The sequence below is a fragment of the Electrophorus electricus genome, chromosome 5 (genome assembly GCF_013358815.1).
Source record: "Electrophorus electricus isolate fEleEle1 chromosome 5, fEleEle1.pri, whole genome shotgun sequence".
NCBI classification, from domain to species: Eukaryota; Metazoa; Chordata; class Actinopteri; order Gymnotiformes; family Gymnotidae; genus Electrophorus; species Electrophorus electricus.
This window is the reverse complement of record NC_049539.1, coordinates 29,110,252-29,127,749: the sequence shown is the minus strand read 5'-3', so window position 1 is coordinate 29,127,749 and position 17,498 is coordinate 29,110,252. Positions and strand designations below refer to the sequence as shown.

Below are 17,498 nucleotides of genomic sequence, written 5' to 3'. Positions count from 1 at the left end.
GTGTATGTGTACATACATGTGTTACATATTGTATTATTTACGTCTTTATTTTATTTTATATATTTTTATATTTTCTTATTTTTTACTTTATGTTTCATGTTTGACATCATGCGTTTTATTTTTTAATATGATGATGTGAGTTTCATCAGACATTGATTCAGTGATTCACTCTGTGTGTGTGAACTGTTGACAGGAAGCAGAGAGCAGCATCTCCAGTGTCCAGCTGTGTGTGTGTGAAGAGGAACAACACCATGATGGAGCCTCATAACTCCAGCAGTGGAGGAGGAACCTCTGACCAAAAGTGAGGAGCTTTCCATCAGCACTTAATCAGAGGAAACAGGAAGAGGGAATATTCAGGATAAATGAGGTGTAGTGAAGGATGTAATTACTCAACACTTTCCTCATTTTCATCAGGGTAAAGAGAGCAGAGTCTCCAGCACCCAGCTGTGTGTCTCTGAAGAGTGACCGGTCCATGGCTGATCCTCTTAACTTCAGCAGTGGACCTGTGCCGTCTGACCCAAAGTGAGTGACGCATTACACACTCATGTTCTTTCATTATTGTAGGTGTGGAAGGGTGGAGGGTACTGTTCTGTCAGTAATGTAAGGTCTACTCCATCTTTACTGTTTTAAGATCATTTGTAAGGTGTGTTAATGATGATCACAAAGTGATGATGACAGTCAACAATTCCAGTTATACAGCTCCTGCTTTTAATGACAACATGTATGACATAGTGGGAAAATAAGAGTTAAGCTCTCTGAGAATGAGTTCTCATTAAGTGATATGTGTACTTTTTAAAAACCTTAATAACTAATAGGGAAACAGAACACAGTGAGGTGTTATTAAACACTCAGCTGGGGTTGTGTAACCTGCACTCTACTGTACACACCAGAGGAGCCTCATGAGATTTTATTGGCATGGAGACCTGCATAAAATCTACAACAGTTCTGTTAGTAAAGTACATATAAATGTACAGATGGAAAACTCTGGTTTACAAGAGACATTGTTATAGATGAAGTGCTGCTAAACTCCCAGGTGAGACTGTGCTGTAGATGTAGTGCTACTAGACTCTGACTGACCCCAGGTGAGACAGTGCTGTAGATGTAGTGCTACTAGACTCTGACTGACCCCAGGTAAGACAGTGCTGTAGATGTAGTGCTACTAGACTCTGACTGACCCCAGGTGAGACAGTGTAGTAGATATAGTGCTACTAGACTCTGACTGACCCCAGGTGAGACAGTGCTGTATATTTAGTGGTAGTATCTACCAGTTAATACCTCTACATCAGCACTAAATGTCATCTTATACCTACCCAGAGTTACATGTCTAATACTGTTAATACCTCTATATCACCACTAAATGTCATCTTATACCTACCCAGAGTTACATGTCTAATACTGTTAATACCTCTATATCACCACTAAATGTCATCTTATACCTACCCAGAGTTACATGTCTCCTACTGTTAATACCTCTATATCACCACTAAATGTCATCTTATACCTACCCAGAGTTACATGTCTCCTACTGTTAATACCTCTATATCACCACTAAATGTCATCTTATACCTACCCAGAGCTTACGTCTCCTACTGTTAATACCTTTATATCACCACTAAATGTCATCTTATACCTACCCAGAGTTACATGTCTCCTACTGTTAATACCTCTATATCACCACTAAATGTCATCTTATACCTATCCAGAGTTTACATGTCTAATACTGTTAATACCTCTATATCATCACTAAATGTCATCTTATACCTACCCAGAGTTACATGTCTAATACTGTCAATACCTCTATATCAACACTAAATGTCATCTTATACCTACCCAGAGTTACATGTCTCCTACTGTTAATACCTCTATATCACCACTAAATGTCATCTTATACCTACCCAGAGTTACATGTCTCCTACTGTTAATACCTCTATATCAACACTAAATGTCATCTTATACCTACCCAGAGTTACATGTCTCCTACTGTTAATACCTCTATATCACCACTAAATGTCATCTTATACCTACCCAGAGTTACATGTCTCCTACTGTTAATACCTCTATATCACCACTAAATGTCATCTTATACCTACCCAGAGTTACATGTCTCCTACTGTTAATACCTCTATATCACCATTAAATGTCATCTTATACCTACCCAGAGTTACATGTCTCCTACTGTTAATACCTCTATATCACCACTAAATGTCATCTTATACCTACCCAGAGTTTACATGTCTAATACTGTTAATACCTCTATATCACCACTAAATGTCATCTTATACCTACCCAGAGTTTACATGTATAATACTGTTAATACCTCTATATCACCACTAAATGTCATCTTATACCTACCCAGAGTTACATGTCTAATACTGTTAATACCTCTATATCACCACTAAATGTCATCTTATACCTACCCAGAGCTTACGTCTCCTACTGCTAATACCTCTATATCACCACTAAATGTCATCTTATACCTATCCAGAGTTTACATGTCTAATACTGTTAATACCTCTATATCATCACTAAATGTCATCTTATACCTACACAGAGTTACATGTCTAATACTGTTAATACCTCTATATCACCACTAAATGTCATTTTATACCTACCCAGAGTTACATGTCTAATACTGTTAATACCTCTATATCACCACTAAATGTCATCTTATACCTGCTCAGAGTTACATGTCTCCTACTGTTAATACCTCTATATCATCACTAAATGTCATCTTATACCTACACAGAGTTACATGTCTAATACTGTTAATACCTCTATATCACCACTAAATGTCATTTTATACCTACCCAGAGTTACATGTCTAATACTGTTAATACCTCTATATCACCACTAAATGTCATCTTATACCTGCCCAGAGTTACATGTCTCCTACTGTTAATACCTCTATATCACCACTAAATGTCATCTTATACCTACCCAGAGTTACATGTCTCCTCACCTTGAGGAATCTTCATCTATCTCAGTGGGTTCCAGTGGAGAGGTTTCTGCAGATTCATGCATCTCTGGTGTCTGTATTTTGTCTGGCTGAGAATAGAACATGTTTCTTTTGAAATGTGCTTATGACTTGATAGCTGTCAGGGAACGCTCTCCTCCCACAGGTCACCTGGTTTGACCTGCCTTGTGCAGTAGGAGGGTCTTGTTTGTTTATCGTGTTTGTAACCACATCTGCACACACCTGCACCTGGTTTAGTCTCGTTATGTCTATGTATTTAAACCCAGGCTGGTGTGTGCAGGATTATCAGTCATTATTCATGTTTGCCTTTGTTCATGGTCGTGTTGTTTAAGTACTTGTTCCCAGCATTAATGTTAAACGTGTTCATGTCCGTTTTCACTATGTTCGTGTTCATTGAGTACGTTAAATGTGAGTGCCATTGTCTTCTGTCTTTATCAATAAATGTCTGTCTATGTCGGCGGAGTCTGTGCGTCCTGCGACGTTTGGGCCATTAGAATAGCATAACGCAGACTGGACCAACACAATACACACTAGCAGAGGTTTAAATAGACACATGACTGTAACCCGTGCAGGTGCGTGCAATCAAGATTTGCTACAATTGACGGTGAACCCCCCCTGCACACGGCAGGCTGTACCACGTGACTCGTGGGGGGGACACACATTACTTGATCAGTCCATAAATGTAAAATTATATATTCTAATTTTTCCTGGAAGAGTTTGAAGCAGTGTGAAAAGTCTAACACTGTATACAACCAACCAGGGTGCCTGGATGTGTTTTAATGTTCCTTGTATGTGTGTAAAATGAGTTAAACACACATGCAGGGAACATAACATGCACTGTTATCCTGAACTACTCTCAGAAACCAGCAGTGCATCTGTTAAGCTATCAAGAGGTTCGGTATTTCACCAGGTTGATTGTTCCTGCAAACCTGCCAAATAGCACTAATCTCATATGACAGTGTAAGTTTTAGTTATATTATTTAGTCTCATAAAATGACTTAGAAAATGGTTGAAATTTTACGTAACATTAAATTTAATAATCAGCATTAGCTGTTGACATTTAATAACAGTAAAGATCCAGCTACTTATTACTTATTACTCCAGATGAGAGAGTGCAGTAGATGTAGTGCTACTAGACTCTGACTGACCGCAGGTGAGACAGTGCTGTAGATGTAGTACTACTAGACTCTGACTGACCCCAGGTGAGACAGTGCTGTAGATGTAGTACTACTAAACTCTGACTGACCCCAGGTGAGACAGTGTTGTAGATGTAGTGCTACTAGATTCTGACTGACCCCAGGTGAGGCAGTGCTGTAGATGTAGTACTACTTGACTCAGACTGACCCCAGGTGAGACAGTGCTGTAGATGTAGTGCTACTAGACTCTGACTGACCCCAGGTGAGACAGTGCTGTAGATGTAGTGCTACTAGATTCTGACTGACCCCAGGTGAGGCAGTGCTGTAGATGTAGTGCTAATAGATTCTGACTGACCCCAGGTGAGACAGTGTAGTAGATGTAGTGCTAATAGACTCTGACTAACTCCAGGTGAGACAGTGTAGAAGATGTAGTGCTAATAGACTCTGACCCCAGGTGAGTCAGTGCAGTAGATGTAGCGCTACTAGACTCTGACTGATTCCAGGTGAGGCAGTGCTATAGATGTAGTGCTACTAGATTCTGTCTATAATCATTTTTGATTTTTGGTGAATGCTGTTTAGCAGCAGTTTTGGGGTTTCTAGTGACATGCTCACTTTTACTTTTGCCCTTAAATATGTCCCTTTAAACAGTTTTTGAGGTAATTAGTAAACTGACCTCATATCTGTATGCGTATATATAGTCTCCTCATTGACCTCATGTAGGTGTGTGTAGTCTCAACTCTGATGTGTGTGTGTGTGTGTGTATGTGTGTGTATATATATATATATATATATATATATATATATATATATATATATAGTCTGATTACATGTCTGTGTATATAGAGTTTCATTACTGATTGTGTGTATAATATCATTAATTTGCATGTCTGCATATGTATAGTATTGTTACTCTCCTATCTATCTATCTATCTATCTATCTATCTATCTATCTATCTATCTATCTATCTATCTATCTATCTATCTATCTATCTATACATGTCAGACTCTTGCTAATGTTCTCTAGTGATTGTTAACATTGTTCCATCATTTCTGACTGTTTCTTCTTGTTCTGCTTGTTCTAAGTGTTTGTTTTTGCCATATGACCCCGTGTGTATTATGATCTGTTTTTCCTGTTATTAGGAATCGTCCTTATAATGTCAGTTACATCCTACTAACCTTTAGCCCCGCCCACCTCTAGGCCTGCCCACCTCTGACTCCTGAGTGTTACTGTACAGTGTAAATCTCATGGTGTATCTCCCACTCTACTGTGTATCAGTCTGTTCCTCATTAATGCCCAGTTTTCCATCAGTATCCACGTTCATTTATTTCAGCACACAAGTCTGTTAATGTCTTCATTAGTACTTTATTATACAGTAGTTTCATTACTGACATTATGACTGTATGTGTATATAAATACAGTAGTTTCATTACTGACATTATGACTGTATGTATCTACAGAAGAACTCATCCTGTTCTACACACACACAAAGACATGGAAGAGTCCATACAGCAGGACTCTCACATACCAGTGCATGATGTTCTACACAGAGTCTTACACACACACAAAGTCAGCATGAAGAACAAGTATGAGAGTTTATTTGAGGGAACCAAATCACAAGAGAATAAAACCTGAACAGGGTTTACACACAACTCTACATCATAGAGGGAGAGAGTGAAGGAGTGAATGAAGAACATGAGGTTTTACAGATGGAGAAAACACTCAGGAAACAGCTGGTACAAGACACTCCAATCTACTGTTCATACATCTTTAAACCTGTACAAGGTCCTGAAGGAGACATGAAGGAAGAGAAGATCAGAGCTGTGATGGCTGAAGGTGTCAGACACACAGAACCAAAAGAAGATAAAGGCCCAGAAGTGCCAAAGCTCAGAACTGTTCTGACCAAAGGCATTGCAGGCATTGGGAAAACTGTCTCAGTGCAGAAGTTCATTCTGGACTGGGCCGAGGGAAGAGCCAATCAGGATGTAGATTTCATGTTTGTGCTTCCATTCCGTGAGCTGAACCTGGTTAAAGATGACCAGTACAGTCTGCATAGACTCCTGTGTGACTTCCACCCTGAGATAAAAGAACTGGACCCAAAGATATATGATGTGTGCAAAGTTGTGTTCATCTTTGATGGCCTGGATGAAAGCAGAAGTCAACTGAACTTTTCCCAGTGTAATAAAGTATCTGACACAAGCATGACATCATCAATGGGTGTGCTGATGTCAAACCTCATCAAAGGAGAGCTGCTTCCCTCTGCTCTCATCTGGATAACCTCCCGACCAGCAGCAGCCAATCAAATCCCTCCTCAATACATCAACCGTGTGACAGAAATTCAGGGATTCACGGACCCACAGAAGGAGGAGTACTTCAGGAAGAGAATCAGTGACCAAGACCAAGCTGAGAAAATCATCTCACACATAAAGACAGCAAAGAGCCTCCACATCATGTGTCACATACCAGTCTTCTGTTGGATCACAGCCACTGTGCTTCAGGAAATACTAAAACAAACTGATACAGAAATCCCTAAAACTCTGACTGAGATGTATATACACTTCCTGCACACTCAGATCAACATGAAGAATGAGAAGTATGAGGGGAAAAAGGAAAGAGATCAAACTAAACATCTGGAATCCAGCAGGTCCATGATTCTGAAACTGGCTGAACTGGCTTTCAAACAGCTGATGGAGGGAAACGTGATGTTCTATGAAGAGGACCTGAGAGAGTGTGGAATTGATGTCACTGAGGCCTCCTTGTTCTCTGGGATCTGCACTGAGATCTTTAGGGAGGAATCTGTGCTGTACCAGAGGAAGATCTACTGCTTTGTACATCTGAGCTTTCAGGAGTTCCTGGCTGCTCTCTATGTGTTTCACTGCTTTATCAGCAATAACATGAAGGCACTGCAGGATCCTCGGCTATGGTCCGTTTCCAGCTCTAAGAATGTTTCTCTCCATGACATGTTGAAGGCAGCAGTGTGTAAAGCCTTAGAGAGTCAGAATGGACACCTGGACCTTTTCCTCCGTTTCTTGCTGGGAATCTCACTGGAGTCCAATCAGAGACTCCTACAAGGCCTACTGACACACACACACAGCAGCCCAGAGAGCATCACATACACAGTCCAGTACATTAAAGACCAAATACAAATAGAGGACCTCCCCACTGAGAGATCCATCAATCTGTTCCTCTGTCTGTCTGAAATGAAGGACCAGTCTCTCGCCAGAGAGATTCAGGAGTATCTACAGTCAGAGAAGCACTCAGGACAGGAGCTCTCTGCTGAACAGTGTTCAGCACTAGCCTGCATGCTTCTGACCTCAAAGGAGGTGCTGGATGAGTTAGACTTGGAGAAATACAACACATCACATGAGGGTTTTAGGAGGCTGATCCCAGCTGCTGCAAACTGCAGGAAGGCTCTGTGAGTGTTTTAACTATTATTTATTCAATAATTTATATTAGTAATTGAGTTCTGATGGCTAAATGTTTCATTCACCCTCACAAGGAAGATGCCACACAGCTTTAGAGTTGATACACTGGATCATTTATTTGGGGTCTCTCCATATTGTCCAGTATTCCCTCAACTCACACACACCACAACACACCACTAGGTGGCAGAATAGAAGCAGCAAAAACATTTCATATATTTCAATATTAAAGTACCTCTTAATTTTTGTTTCAAAACAGAATTTACATAAAACATTGACCTTAACATCTTTTTGTCTGCTCCTAGTCCTAATGAGTGTTAATGGGAGGTATGTGACTGTGAATTAAAGCTAGCCTTAATTAGTGTTAGTGGAACATATGTGGCTGTGAATTAAAACTAGTCTTAATGAGTGTTAATGGGGTATGTGACTGTGAATTAAAACTAGTCTTAATGAGTGTTAGTGGGAGGTATGTGGCTGTGAATTAAAACTAGTCTTAATGAGTGTTAATGGGGGTATGTAACTGTGAATTAAAACTAGTCTTAATGAGTGTTAGTGGGAGGTATGTGATTATGAATGTACAGTCAGGGTTATGATTCAGTTAGGTTCACTTTGCTAGGATTACTGATTGCTACTGACTTCAGTTTATCACACCAAACTTTAGCCACTTTACTATACTATTAAGTGGAGTCTTTAATGAAGCTAATTACACCCACTGTAATCTACCACTACAAAAGTTAAACACAGGAAGTTCTCTCTCTGCTCTTTCTACAATACCTGCCTTACCCCGTGTACGTACGTGGATGACACAGTGTATTGTAGTTAAAGATATAGAGGTCGTACACATGGAAAGGGAGTTCACAAGGTTTCCAGAGAAACCAGATTTAGGTCAGAGGTCCTTCATAGACTGTGCAAGCAAATAGCCTGTTTACACCTTAAATTAAGGTGTTTCATTTCCAGATTGTACCGGAATTCGCTTTGGCTGGATTCTGTTTACACTTTTCACTAAAATGTGTCCTCAGAGTGAACATATGTGCCTTGATCTTATTTTAACATTTTAAAAGCACACCAATCCACACATCGTTTCTGTTTTGCTTCCTGAAACCTACATGGTAAACAAGATTCCTTGCAGACGATTACCAGTGTATTATACACTGTCAGATATGGGCAGAAACCATCTATAACTGGCAACGAGGCGTCCAGCTGTAGCCCTACAGACAGATCAGACCCCTGAGAGGATCAGCCCTGTGATGGGCAGAAGTGTTTACCAAGCAAGAAAAGTTCATGAAAAAGCATGTTTATCTAAATAAAACATTAAGCGGCTGACTTTTGTGTTAATACTACTAAACCACATAAATGGACTTATGAGAATTACCTAACTAGTTGCTGATGTTACCACTAACTGAAACAGGATGTTGTGATTAATGTTCACCACTAGCTAGGTTAGATAATTTACTACTTGGTGAACTGTCAGTTAAGTGATTCAGTCCCGTCTGCCTCAGCGCAGGAGAAGCTTTGACTGGCTGCAGCTGTAATTTCTGCAGTCAGCCAGCAGATGGGTTTCCACTTGAGTAGTTGTACGCAGATACAGAGACTTTTACTTGTATCAAATGCGATCAACATCCGTCTCTGACCACTTCTGACTGTGGTTTCAATGATCAGATTACAGTGTGTCTTGGTTGTTTATGACTTGCATTTCATATGGTAGAGTGAAATCCGAATGTGATCTGATCACTTAATTCTGTCCCTATATCTTAGTTATCTCATAATTTTAGCTGTTACTTCATTTTTAATTCCTTGTAAGCAGTCACATCACTTTTCTAATAATCTATATGTGTTGTGTAATAATACTTTAATGACTTACCCAAGGTTTGTTGATTCATTATTTAATATTACAGCTCGAATTATTGTAAACCCTGAGTCTCTTTAACACACCTGCTCCAGACTCTTTCAGACATTGATTAGTTTTGTCTAGTTCTAGTTCTCTGTAGCTGTCTTATACTGATTGTATTTATATAACATAAAGTGAATAGTAGGTAATAACAGGCATTAGATATTAATGTTGTAAATGTTCATTAACTGCAAGGCTTTTTATTTAGTATCTGCCACTAGTTTGGTTAGACTGACGTGCTTGTTTTCTTTCTCAAGCTGTTCAAACCATTTCTGTGCAGTTTGATGTCTCACTCTGTTTTAAATGTGTTTTATTTCCTCTGTATTTGCAGACTAGGTAACTATAGGCTGGACACAGATTTGTGCAAAACTGTATGTTCCAATTTGGCATCATCAAACTCCCCCCTGAGAGAACTGAGTATCAATATCAGCACCCTGGAAGATGAAGGAATGAAGCTGCTTTCTGATGGGCTGAAGAGTTCACACTGTAAACTGGAGACACTCAGGTGAGACACTGTAAACTGGAGATACTCAAGTGAGCACCTGTATTTTGTCACGGAACACTCACCTCCCGCGAGTCACGGGGTTTGGCCCGCTACGTGACTTGGAAGGATATGTTTGTGGCCCTCCTGCACACACCTGCACCTTGTTTTGTCTGTGTATTTAAACCCTTGTTAGTGTGTGCAGTATCGTTGGTCATTGTTAATGTAGCGTATTAATGTTAAATGTTAGGGTTGTTGTTATGTTTTCCTGTTTATCGTGTCTGTTTATTGTTAACCGTTTCATGTTCCTTGTTTGTAATACGTGTGAGTGCCATTGTGTATGTTTCAATTAAATGTTCGTCCTTGTCGAGGAAGCCTGTGCGTACTGCTCCATGCCTTATATCTTTATGAAGTGACGTGTTCACAGTAAAACAGTTATATCTTTATGAAGTGACGTATTGACAGTAAACCAGTTATATCTTTATGAAGTGACATATTCACAGTAAAACAGTTATATCCTTATGAAGAGATGTATTCACAGTAAAACAGTTATATCTTTATGAAGGGACGTATTCACAGTAAAACAGTTATATCTTTATGTAGTGATGTATTTAGTTGATCGGGGCTTTTGGATCATTTTCTTGTGTTTAAGTGAGACAAGCCCCTCCCCTCCTTCATGAATTAATGTGCTACAGCTGCTCTGACACATTTCACTTTCACCAGATTCTGACAGCTTTTTCACAATTTTTTTCTAAACATCTTACTGTCTTTGACTCAATATTTTTATCACTTGATTGTTTAGTGTACAGATATGTTAATTCATGTAAAAATATCAATTAATGAATAATTATTGTTAACAGAATGTTGTGTTGTTATTTATGTGTGCCTTGATTTCATGCTATTTTAACACTGGGGTCTTTGCAGTCTTACAGGCTGTAATCTCACAACAGACTGCAGTAAAAGTCTCTCCTCTGTTCTGACATCAGCCAAGTCCTTCCTGAGAGAACTGCACCTCAGAAATTGTGACTTTCAGGATTCAGGGGTGGAGCAGCTCTCTGCTGCACTGAAGAGTTCACACTGTAAACTGGAGATTCTCAGGTGGACTTTCTGTTAAGTCATTACTGAAGTAAAACTTAAGAATAAGATAAAATGGGATAGTGAAGCATGATGGGATAGCAATGTATGATGGGATAGTGAAGCATGATGGGATAATGAAGTTGGCTGTGCCCTGGATGAATGTCCATATTATCTCAATCTCAGTAAAGGAGGCTCAAAATGCCATAGTGAATGAGCTAATTTACATTAAATAGTAAAGTAAGTTCACATTACACTGTATAACATTATACTAGAAAAACAGACCCATCAGGAAAAGGGTTCAGTAGTTGTACCTGGTTTTACAGGAAGGAGGCGATATAGCAGTTCCCATAAATAGAGAGTAGAATTGAAATGAGACACAAGAACAGGGCCAATGCTGCAGCCCCTTTGTTCTGCCCTCTGATTAAGTTACTAACCCCTAACCCCTAACCCCTACCCCTCTGATTAAGTTACTAACCCCTAACCCCTACCACTCTGATTGTTACTAAACACTAACCCCCTAACCCCTACCCCTCTGATTAAGTCAGTAAAAAAGACTGACTCTAACAACTAACCTCTACTCTGCTGATTAAGTTACTAACCCCTGTCAGGAATGGCCACCCTGCTGGGGTCCCTGTTGTCATGGTTTCCCTGTCATCTGTTTTCCTGTACTCCCTTGTTCCGTTCCTTAGTCTCATTTTCTCTGCCCCTGGCCTGTTCCTTTCATTCCAGTCCGTGTTTTGGTTCTCCCTGTTCCCATGTTCACCTGAGTCTGTTCTGTGCCTGATTGTCTTGGTTATTTAAGCCATATGTTTTGTCCTCTAGTTGGTTGGTTATTTTGCTAAGTCACATTCCTTCTGTCACGCTCCTGGTACTGTCATTGTCATTGTGTTTCTGTTTACTCTGTTCGTATGTCATTTTTCCATCAGTGTTAACCCCGTGCCTCTGGTTATTTTCCTTTCATGTTTGTATTTCCTGTGTTAATAAACCACCCCCTGCACATGTATTCTGCCTCTCACCTGTTCCTATGGGAATTGTTACAACCCCTAAACCCCAACCCCTACCCCTCTGATTAAGTCATTAAAAAAGATTGACTCTAACTAACCACATAAACCGCTACCTCTCTGATTGTTACTAACCACTAACCCCTACCTCTCCGATTAAGTTAGTAAAAAAGATTATTGACTAACCCAAACCCCCATTATGAAAATGTTTTTAAGATCAACACAATGTACAGCAGGAATCCAATATTTACACAGCAAACTACACTCATCTTTTTTTTAAAAATAAAGCCACATAACTTTAGTTTTTCAGGCATCATGATCTAAATACATTTTTGTCTCAATGCATTAAAAGATTCCTCACTGAATGTAAAATCTTTGCCATTGCAGACTAGCAATGTGTAATCTTGGAGAACAGACATGTGAAATTTTAGGCTCAGCTCTACAACTCACAAATAACCTCCTGAGAGAACTGGACCTGAGTAAAAATGATCTGCAGGATTCAGGAGTGAAGCTGCTCTCTGCTGGACTGAAGAGTTCACACTGTAAACTGGAGATTCTCAGGTGAACTCTCTGTGAATTCATTGTTGAAATGCAACTTTTAAGCTGTGATATTCTGTGATGCATATTTTCTAATTCCGAATATAGATTTACCAGTCCTTTATATAAGATTTCAGAAAAGGGGCTTAGTTCAAAAAATTTAGGCTTAGTGAAAAAGAAATTATTTATGGCAGAGGTATTATTCATTTATCTTATTCAGATCTGGCATATACCAGAGGTAGAGTTTGTGATCCTACACCAGAAGAATGTATTTTAGCTAATCACCACAAGTCATCAATGGCAAGTCATCAGGCGTTTGCACATTTGCATTTATGACACTTAGCACATGCTGTTACATCTTACAAAAGTGCTTTATCATTTACTCATATAATACATCCTAGCCAGTACAGTAGGTTAGAGTCCAATATACCAATGAACTAGAATGCTGTAGAAATACAGGAAACAACGCTGATGTCTAGAATGTTTAAATGTTTATAAACATCTAAACACAGCTGTACAAATACTAATGGTTCTTAAGGGTTTGGGGACAGTGTAGTGAACTGTACAAAGACTAATGGTTCTTAAGGGATTGGGGACATGTAGTGAGCTGTCATTTTACAAATGGGTATGTGAGATAGACGATCAAACTGAAGATTACAGTACAAGTACCAAGATGTAAGTAACTCTGAATAGAGCGAAACAGACTGGGACAAGCTTAGGAGGTTCACCATTTACAGAAAACTCAGTTAAAAATAGTGACTAACTCATAAGAAACAAGACTGGAGAATCAGGGCAGAGGGGATTATAAAGCAAACCAGAAAAATTGTTATCGCATCAAAAACCATTTTCTTAATGGTTTAAGGGTAGAGTTGACTGCAGTTCTCGTTTCTAATTATAAATTAAAATAATATAAATATAACAAATAGCGATGTTGAAAATGAACCATAAAGTACAAAATATTATTTAAACTTTCATCTGTTGCTATGGAAACAAAAATACTACCAACGATTATTAAAAATTTTTAATAACATTGGGAGTTAATTACATCAAGAAGATAATAGGCATATTTTATCATGAAAAAGTTAAGAATATTTAAAAATGTTAAAAACTTCCAGATAAAAAGGTTACTGTTACATGGTTTGTAATTCCAAACTTTTCTTTACAGTAAAGTCTGCTACGTGCAAACACATTTTCCTTTTTCTCCCACCCTGTAGACTGTCTGGTTGTTTGGTCACAGAGGAAGGCTGTTCTTCTCTGGCTTCAGCTCTGAGGTCAAACCCCTCACACCTGAAGGAACTGGATCTGACCTACAACCACCCAGGAGAGTCAGGAGAGAAGCTGCTCTCGGCTAGACTGGAGGATCCCCACTGCAGACTGGACACACTCAGGTATGTAGAAATCCCCTGTCCCTGATCTGATCTGATACTCAACTCTCACACACAGTGTAGCAGGAACATTAGTGCTATTGTGGTTAGTGTGTGTGTGTGTGTGGGGGGGTGCGTATGTGTGTGTGAGAGAGAGTGAGCTACAGAGAGAGACCTTTCTCTCTCTCTCTCTCTCTCTCACACACACACACACACACACACACACACACACACACACACACACACACACACACACACACACACAGAGAGAGAGAGAGACTGAACTGTATGTTTGAGAGAGAGAACAGAATATATAAATTCTGTGCCCTAAGCTATTATCTCTCTCTCTCTCTCTCTCTCTCTCTCTCTCTCTCTCTCTCTCTCTCTCTCTCTCTCTCTCTCTCACTCACACACACACACACACACACACACACACACACAAACACACACACACACACAGAGAGAGAGAGAGACTGAACTGTATGTTTGAGAGAGAGAACAGAATATATAAATTCTGTGCCCTAAGCTATTATCTCTCTCTCTCTCTCTCTCTCTCTCTCTCTCTCTCTCTCTCTCTCTCTCTCTCTTCAATTCAATGAGCTTTATTGGTATGCCCATATGCAGTAACAGTACTGCCACTATTTACTCTGTTTAGAAATGTAGCCAGTATTTAATAATCCTTTTTTTAATTTTGAGTAATAGTGGAATTTGGCCTAATTCAGATCTACATGCATTAGTTGTTGTTTTTCTTTGACCTTTCAGGATATTTTTACAAAATTCAGAGAGCATCATTTCAGCTGGGTGTTTGTTCCATTGTGAGTGGCCCTCACACTTCACAAGCACAAAGCAAAATTGGTTCTATGATAGACTGGAATATTTTGAGCCAAATTTGAATTGGTATTTGAATGTGAATTTGACGTTTGATTGCACAGATGCCCTGTGTGCTTTCACTCTCAGTTCACTGACTGCTAGATTGAACTAATTGTTGAACTAATTCAATCATAAGTAATTGTACTATCTACAGGTTTCTAGTATTTGTGTGCACATCCAGTAGGTCCAGGGTCCAGGTCTGTCAGTACTGGTCCAGGGTCCAGGTCTGTCAGTACTGATCCAGCAGGTCCAGGGTCCAGGTCTGTCGGTACTGATCCAGCAGGTCCAGGTTCTGTTGTATGTCCTGCTCTGTGGGTGACAGTAGAACCAAGTTGTCTGTGTAGAGAAGAAACTTTCTTTCTGAGTCATGTAGAGTTAGATCAGGTTCTGCAGAGCATTCTAAAATTATGGCTAATTCATTGATGTAAATGTTGGATAATGTTGGGCTTAAGCAGCAGCCTAGTCTCACTCCATGCTCCTGAGAAAAGAACACGGCTCCTGAGAAAAGATCACTGTCCTTTTGATGCCAGTCTTTCTACTGCACCTGTTGTTTGTGTGCATGGATTTAATGTCATATGCTTTACCCACTACACCGCTGTCCAGTAATACATATCTGTATATATTTAGACAGGTCACATTCATACAGGACAATTTAGAATATCCAATCAACCTAACCTCCATGTTTATAGACTGTGAGTGGAAACCAGAGACCCAGAAGGAAACCCACACAGACACAGAGAGAACATTGGAATCGCCACCCAGATAGGGACTTAAACCCAAGACCCTAGTGCTGACAGAAACATGGAAACTCCGGCCAGATAGGAACTTAAACCCAAGACCAGAGTGCAGATAGGTCAGACATGCTAAACATCAAGCCACCGTGCTTTACAGTGAAAACAGATAATGATTCCACCTGAAACTCTCCCTCTTTTAATGTCAGGGGGCTTAACAGTGGGGAGGATGATTTCCTGGTAGTTTACAGGACAGTGAGTCACCCAATCAGATTTACACAAGGTTTCCTGGAGAATTATAATGTCCTTATCTTCTGTGTTATTTGTGAATTCAGTGTTTATACTTTTGTACCCAAACAGGGACGACTTTATGCCTCGAATGTAACATAGACATAGAGATGAGCTTCATTATTTAAATGAAGTATGAAAGGAAAAATACAAATAGAAATATATTCAAAGTGAGAGAAACCTGTAAAAGTGAAGGACTATGTTGATATATGTACAAACATTAATGTATATAAACATATGTATTAAGATGGTCTAATGACTAACCTGTAAACGGTGATATATATTTATTTGTCTATTTATTTATTAATTCATTTATCTATTCATGTATTTCTTGATTAATGAATTGTGACCTTAGCTCAGCAGTCTGTTGCATATGAGGTTGAGCATCTGTTTGATCTCTCCATCTCTGTAGTGTTTGTGGAGGGTGGAGTTTGTACTACAGAGGTGTATTTCTGCTGTTTGGGCTGTCTGTTGGGGTGGGTGTTGATGGTATGAGTACTTTACCGTGTGAGATCTCTGTGAGATCTCTTATCTTGTGGATTGTAGCTGGATGGAAGTCTCTTCTGGGCAGGATGGTAGAGATGGTGATTTTGGAGGAGGGGAAGGTCTCTGTGGTGGTCTGTGCTACTCTTCTTACACACTCTGCTACTCTCTCTTGCTTTGCCCTCATTGGTGTCAGTGTGGATAATGAGGTGGCTTGGATTACCTGAGATGGTATGTGTGAGAAGCTGGAGGGCATCGCTGGTTCAGGGACACCAAACATTGGCAACTTTGGATCCTGGGAAAAGCTGATCCACATTTTAAGCATTTTCTATTAGAATCAAATAACATCACTATGTCTGCATCTGTAGGAATATTTGTATGAGGTGTTTTATCTGGCTCGGAGTGTGCAGGGTGTAGATCACGCTGGGCTTTTGCTGGGCTGGGCAGGTCTCAGGTTTAGGCTGGGCTGGGCTGGGCTGGGCTGGGCTCAGGATTGGAGGGATGTGGCTTAGTGGAGGTGTGGTGTGGTTCTGGCTGAGTCTGGTGGGCTGTGCTGGGTGTGGCAGGGCTCAAGTTGGGCAGGGCAGTGCTCTGGATGGTGGTTTAGGGGTGATGGAGCATTTCTCTGCAGAATCAGATGTCTGCTGGTTGGCTTTTAATCTCTGTAGCTTCAGGGTGATCATGGTACTGTCCCTGAGCTGTAGCTCCTCTCTTTTAATCTCTGTAGCTCCTCCCTCAGGGTGGTCATGGTACTGTCCCTGAGCTGCAGTTCCTCTCTGACTGCACTGAGCTCCTCCTGAGAGCCCCTCTGTCCTTCTGGAGCTCCTGCACTTCTCCTCTCAGTTCCAGCAGTGAGTTTACTAACTGGTCCAGCTGATCTTTGAGATGCTGGGAGGGTTTGTTGGATGGTGAGTTGGGCAGAAGAAGATGTTTCAGTTCTGTTGCCTCAACTTCCTGGAGAGAAAGACTTTCTCTTAGCTGGGATACCATGCTCTGCAGCTGCTCTGTCCTGTGTTGTACTGGTCTGTCCTGGTGATGTTGGATTTGTCCACTGTGTTCTGTATATAACAGACTAGTGATGGTGGTTTTGTTCACTGTGTTCTGTATATAACAGGAGACTGGTGACGGTGGTTTTGTTCACTGTGTTCTGTATATAACAGGAGACTGGTGACGGTGGTTTTGTTCACTGTGTTCTGTATATAACAGGAGACTGGTGATAGTGGTTTTGTTCACTGTGTTCTGTATATTA

The 17,498-nt window shown here is 40.1% G+C and overlaps 2 protein-coding genes across 2 annotated transcripts in view; both read left to right on the top strand.

Annotated features, from left to right (window-relative positions):
- Positions 1 to 472: 472 nt before the first annotated feature.
- Positions 473 to 17,498, top strand: part of LOC118241321 (NACHT, LRR and PYD domains-containing protein 12-like) — a gene marked incomplete at its 3' end in the record, with an annotated part of 19,441 nt that continues 2,415 nt past the window's right edge. Inside the window, exons 1-5 of the mRNA XM_035525972.1 lie at positions 473 to 522; positions 9,749 to 9,922; positions 10,823 to 10,996; positions 12,364 to 12,537; positions 13,728 to 13,901. Of these exons, the coding sequence (XP_035381865.1) occupies positions 473 to 522; positions 9,749 to 9,922; positions 10,823 to 10,996; positions 12,364 to 12,537; positions 13,728 to 13,901 (746 nt within the window). The remainder of the gene's footprint in view (positions 523 to 9,748; positions 9,923 to 10,822; positions 10,997 to 12,363; positions 12,538 to 13,727; positions 13,902 to 17,498) is intronic.
- LOC118241331 (NLR family CARD domain-containing protein 3-like) lies at positions 5,668 to 7,526 on the top strand. Its single transcript, XM_035526016.1, is given in 3 exon segments — positions 5,668 to 5,737; positions 5,740 to 5,927; positions 5,994 to 7,526. Coding segments are annotated over 3 exon segments (1,776 nt in total). The 5' UTR covers positions 5,668 to 5,682.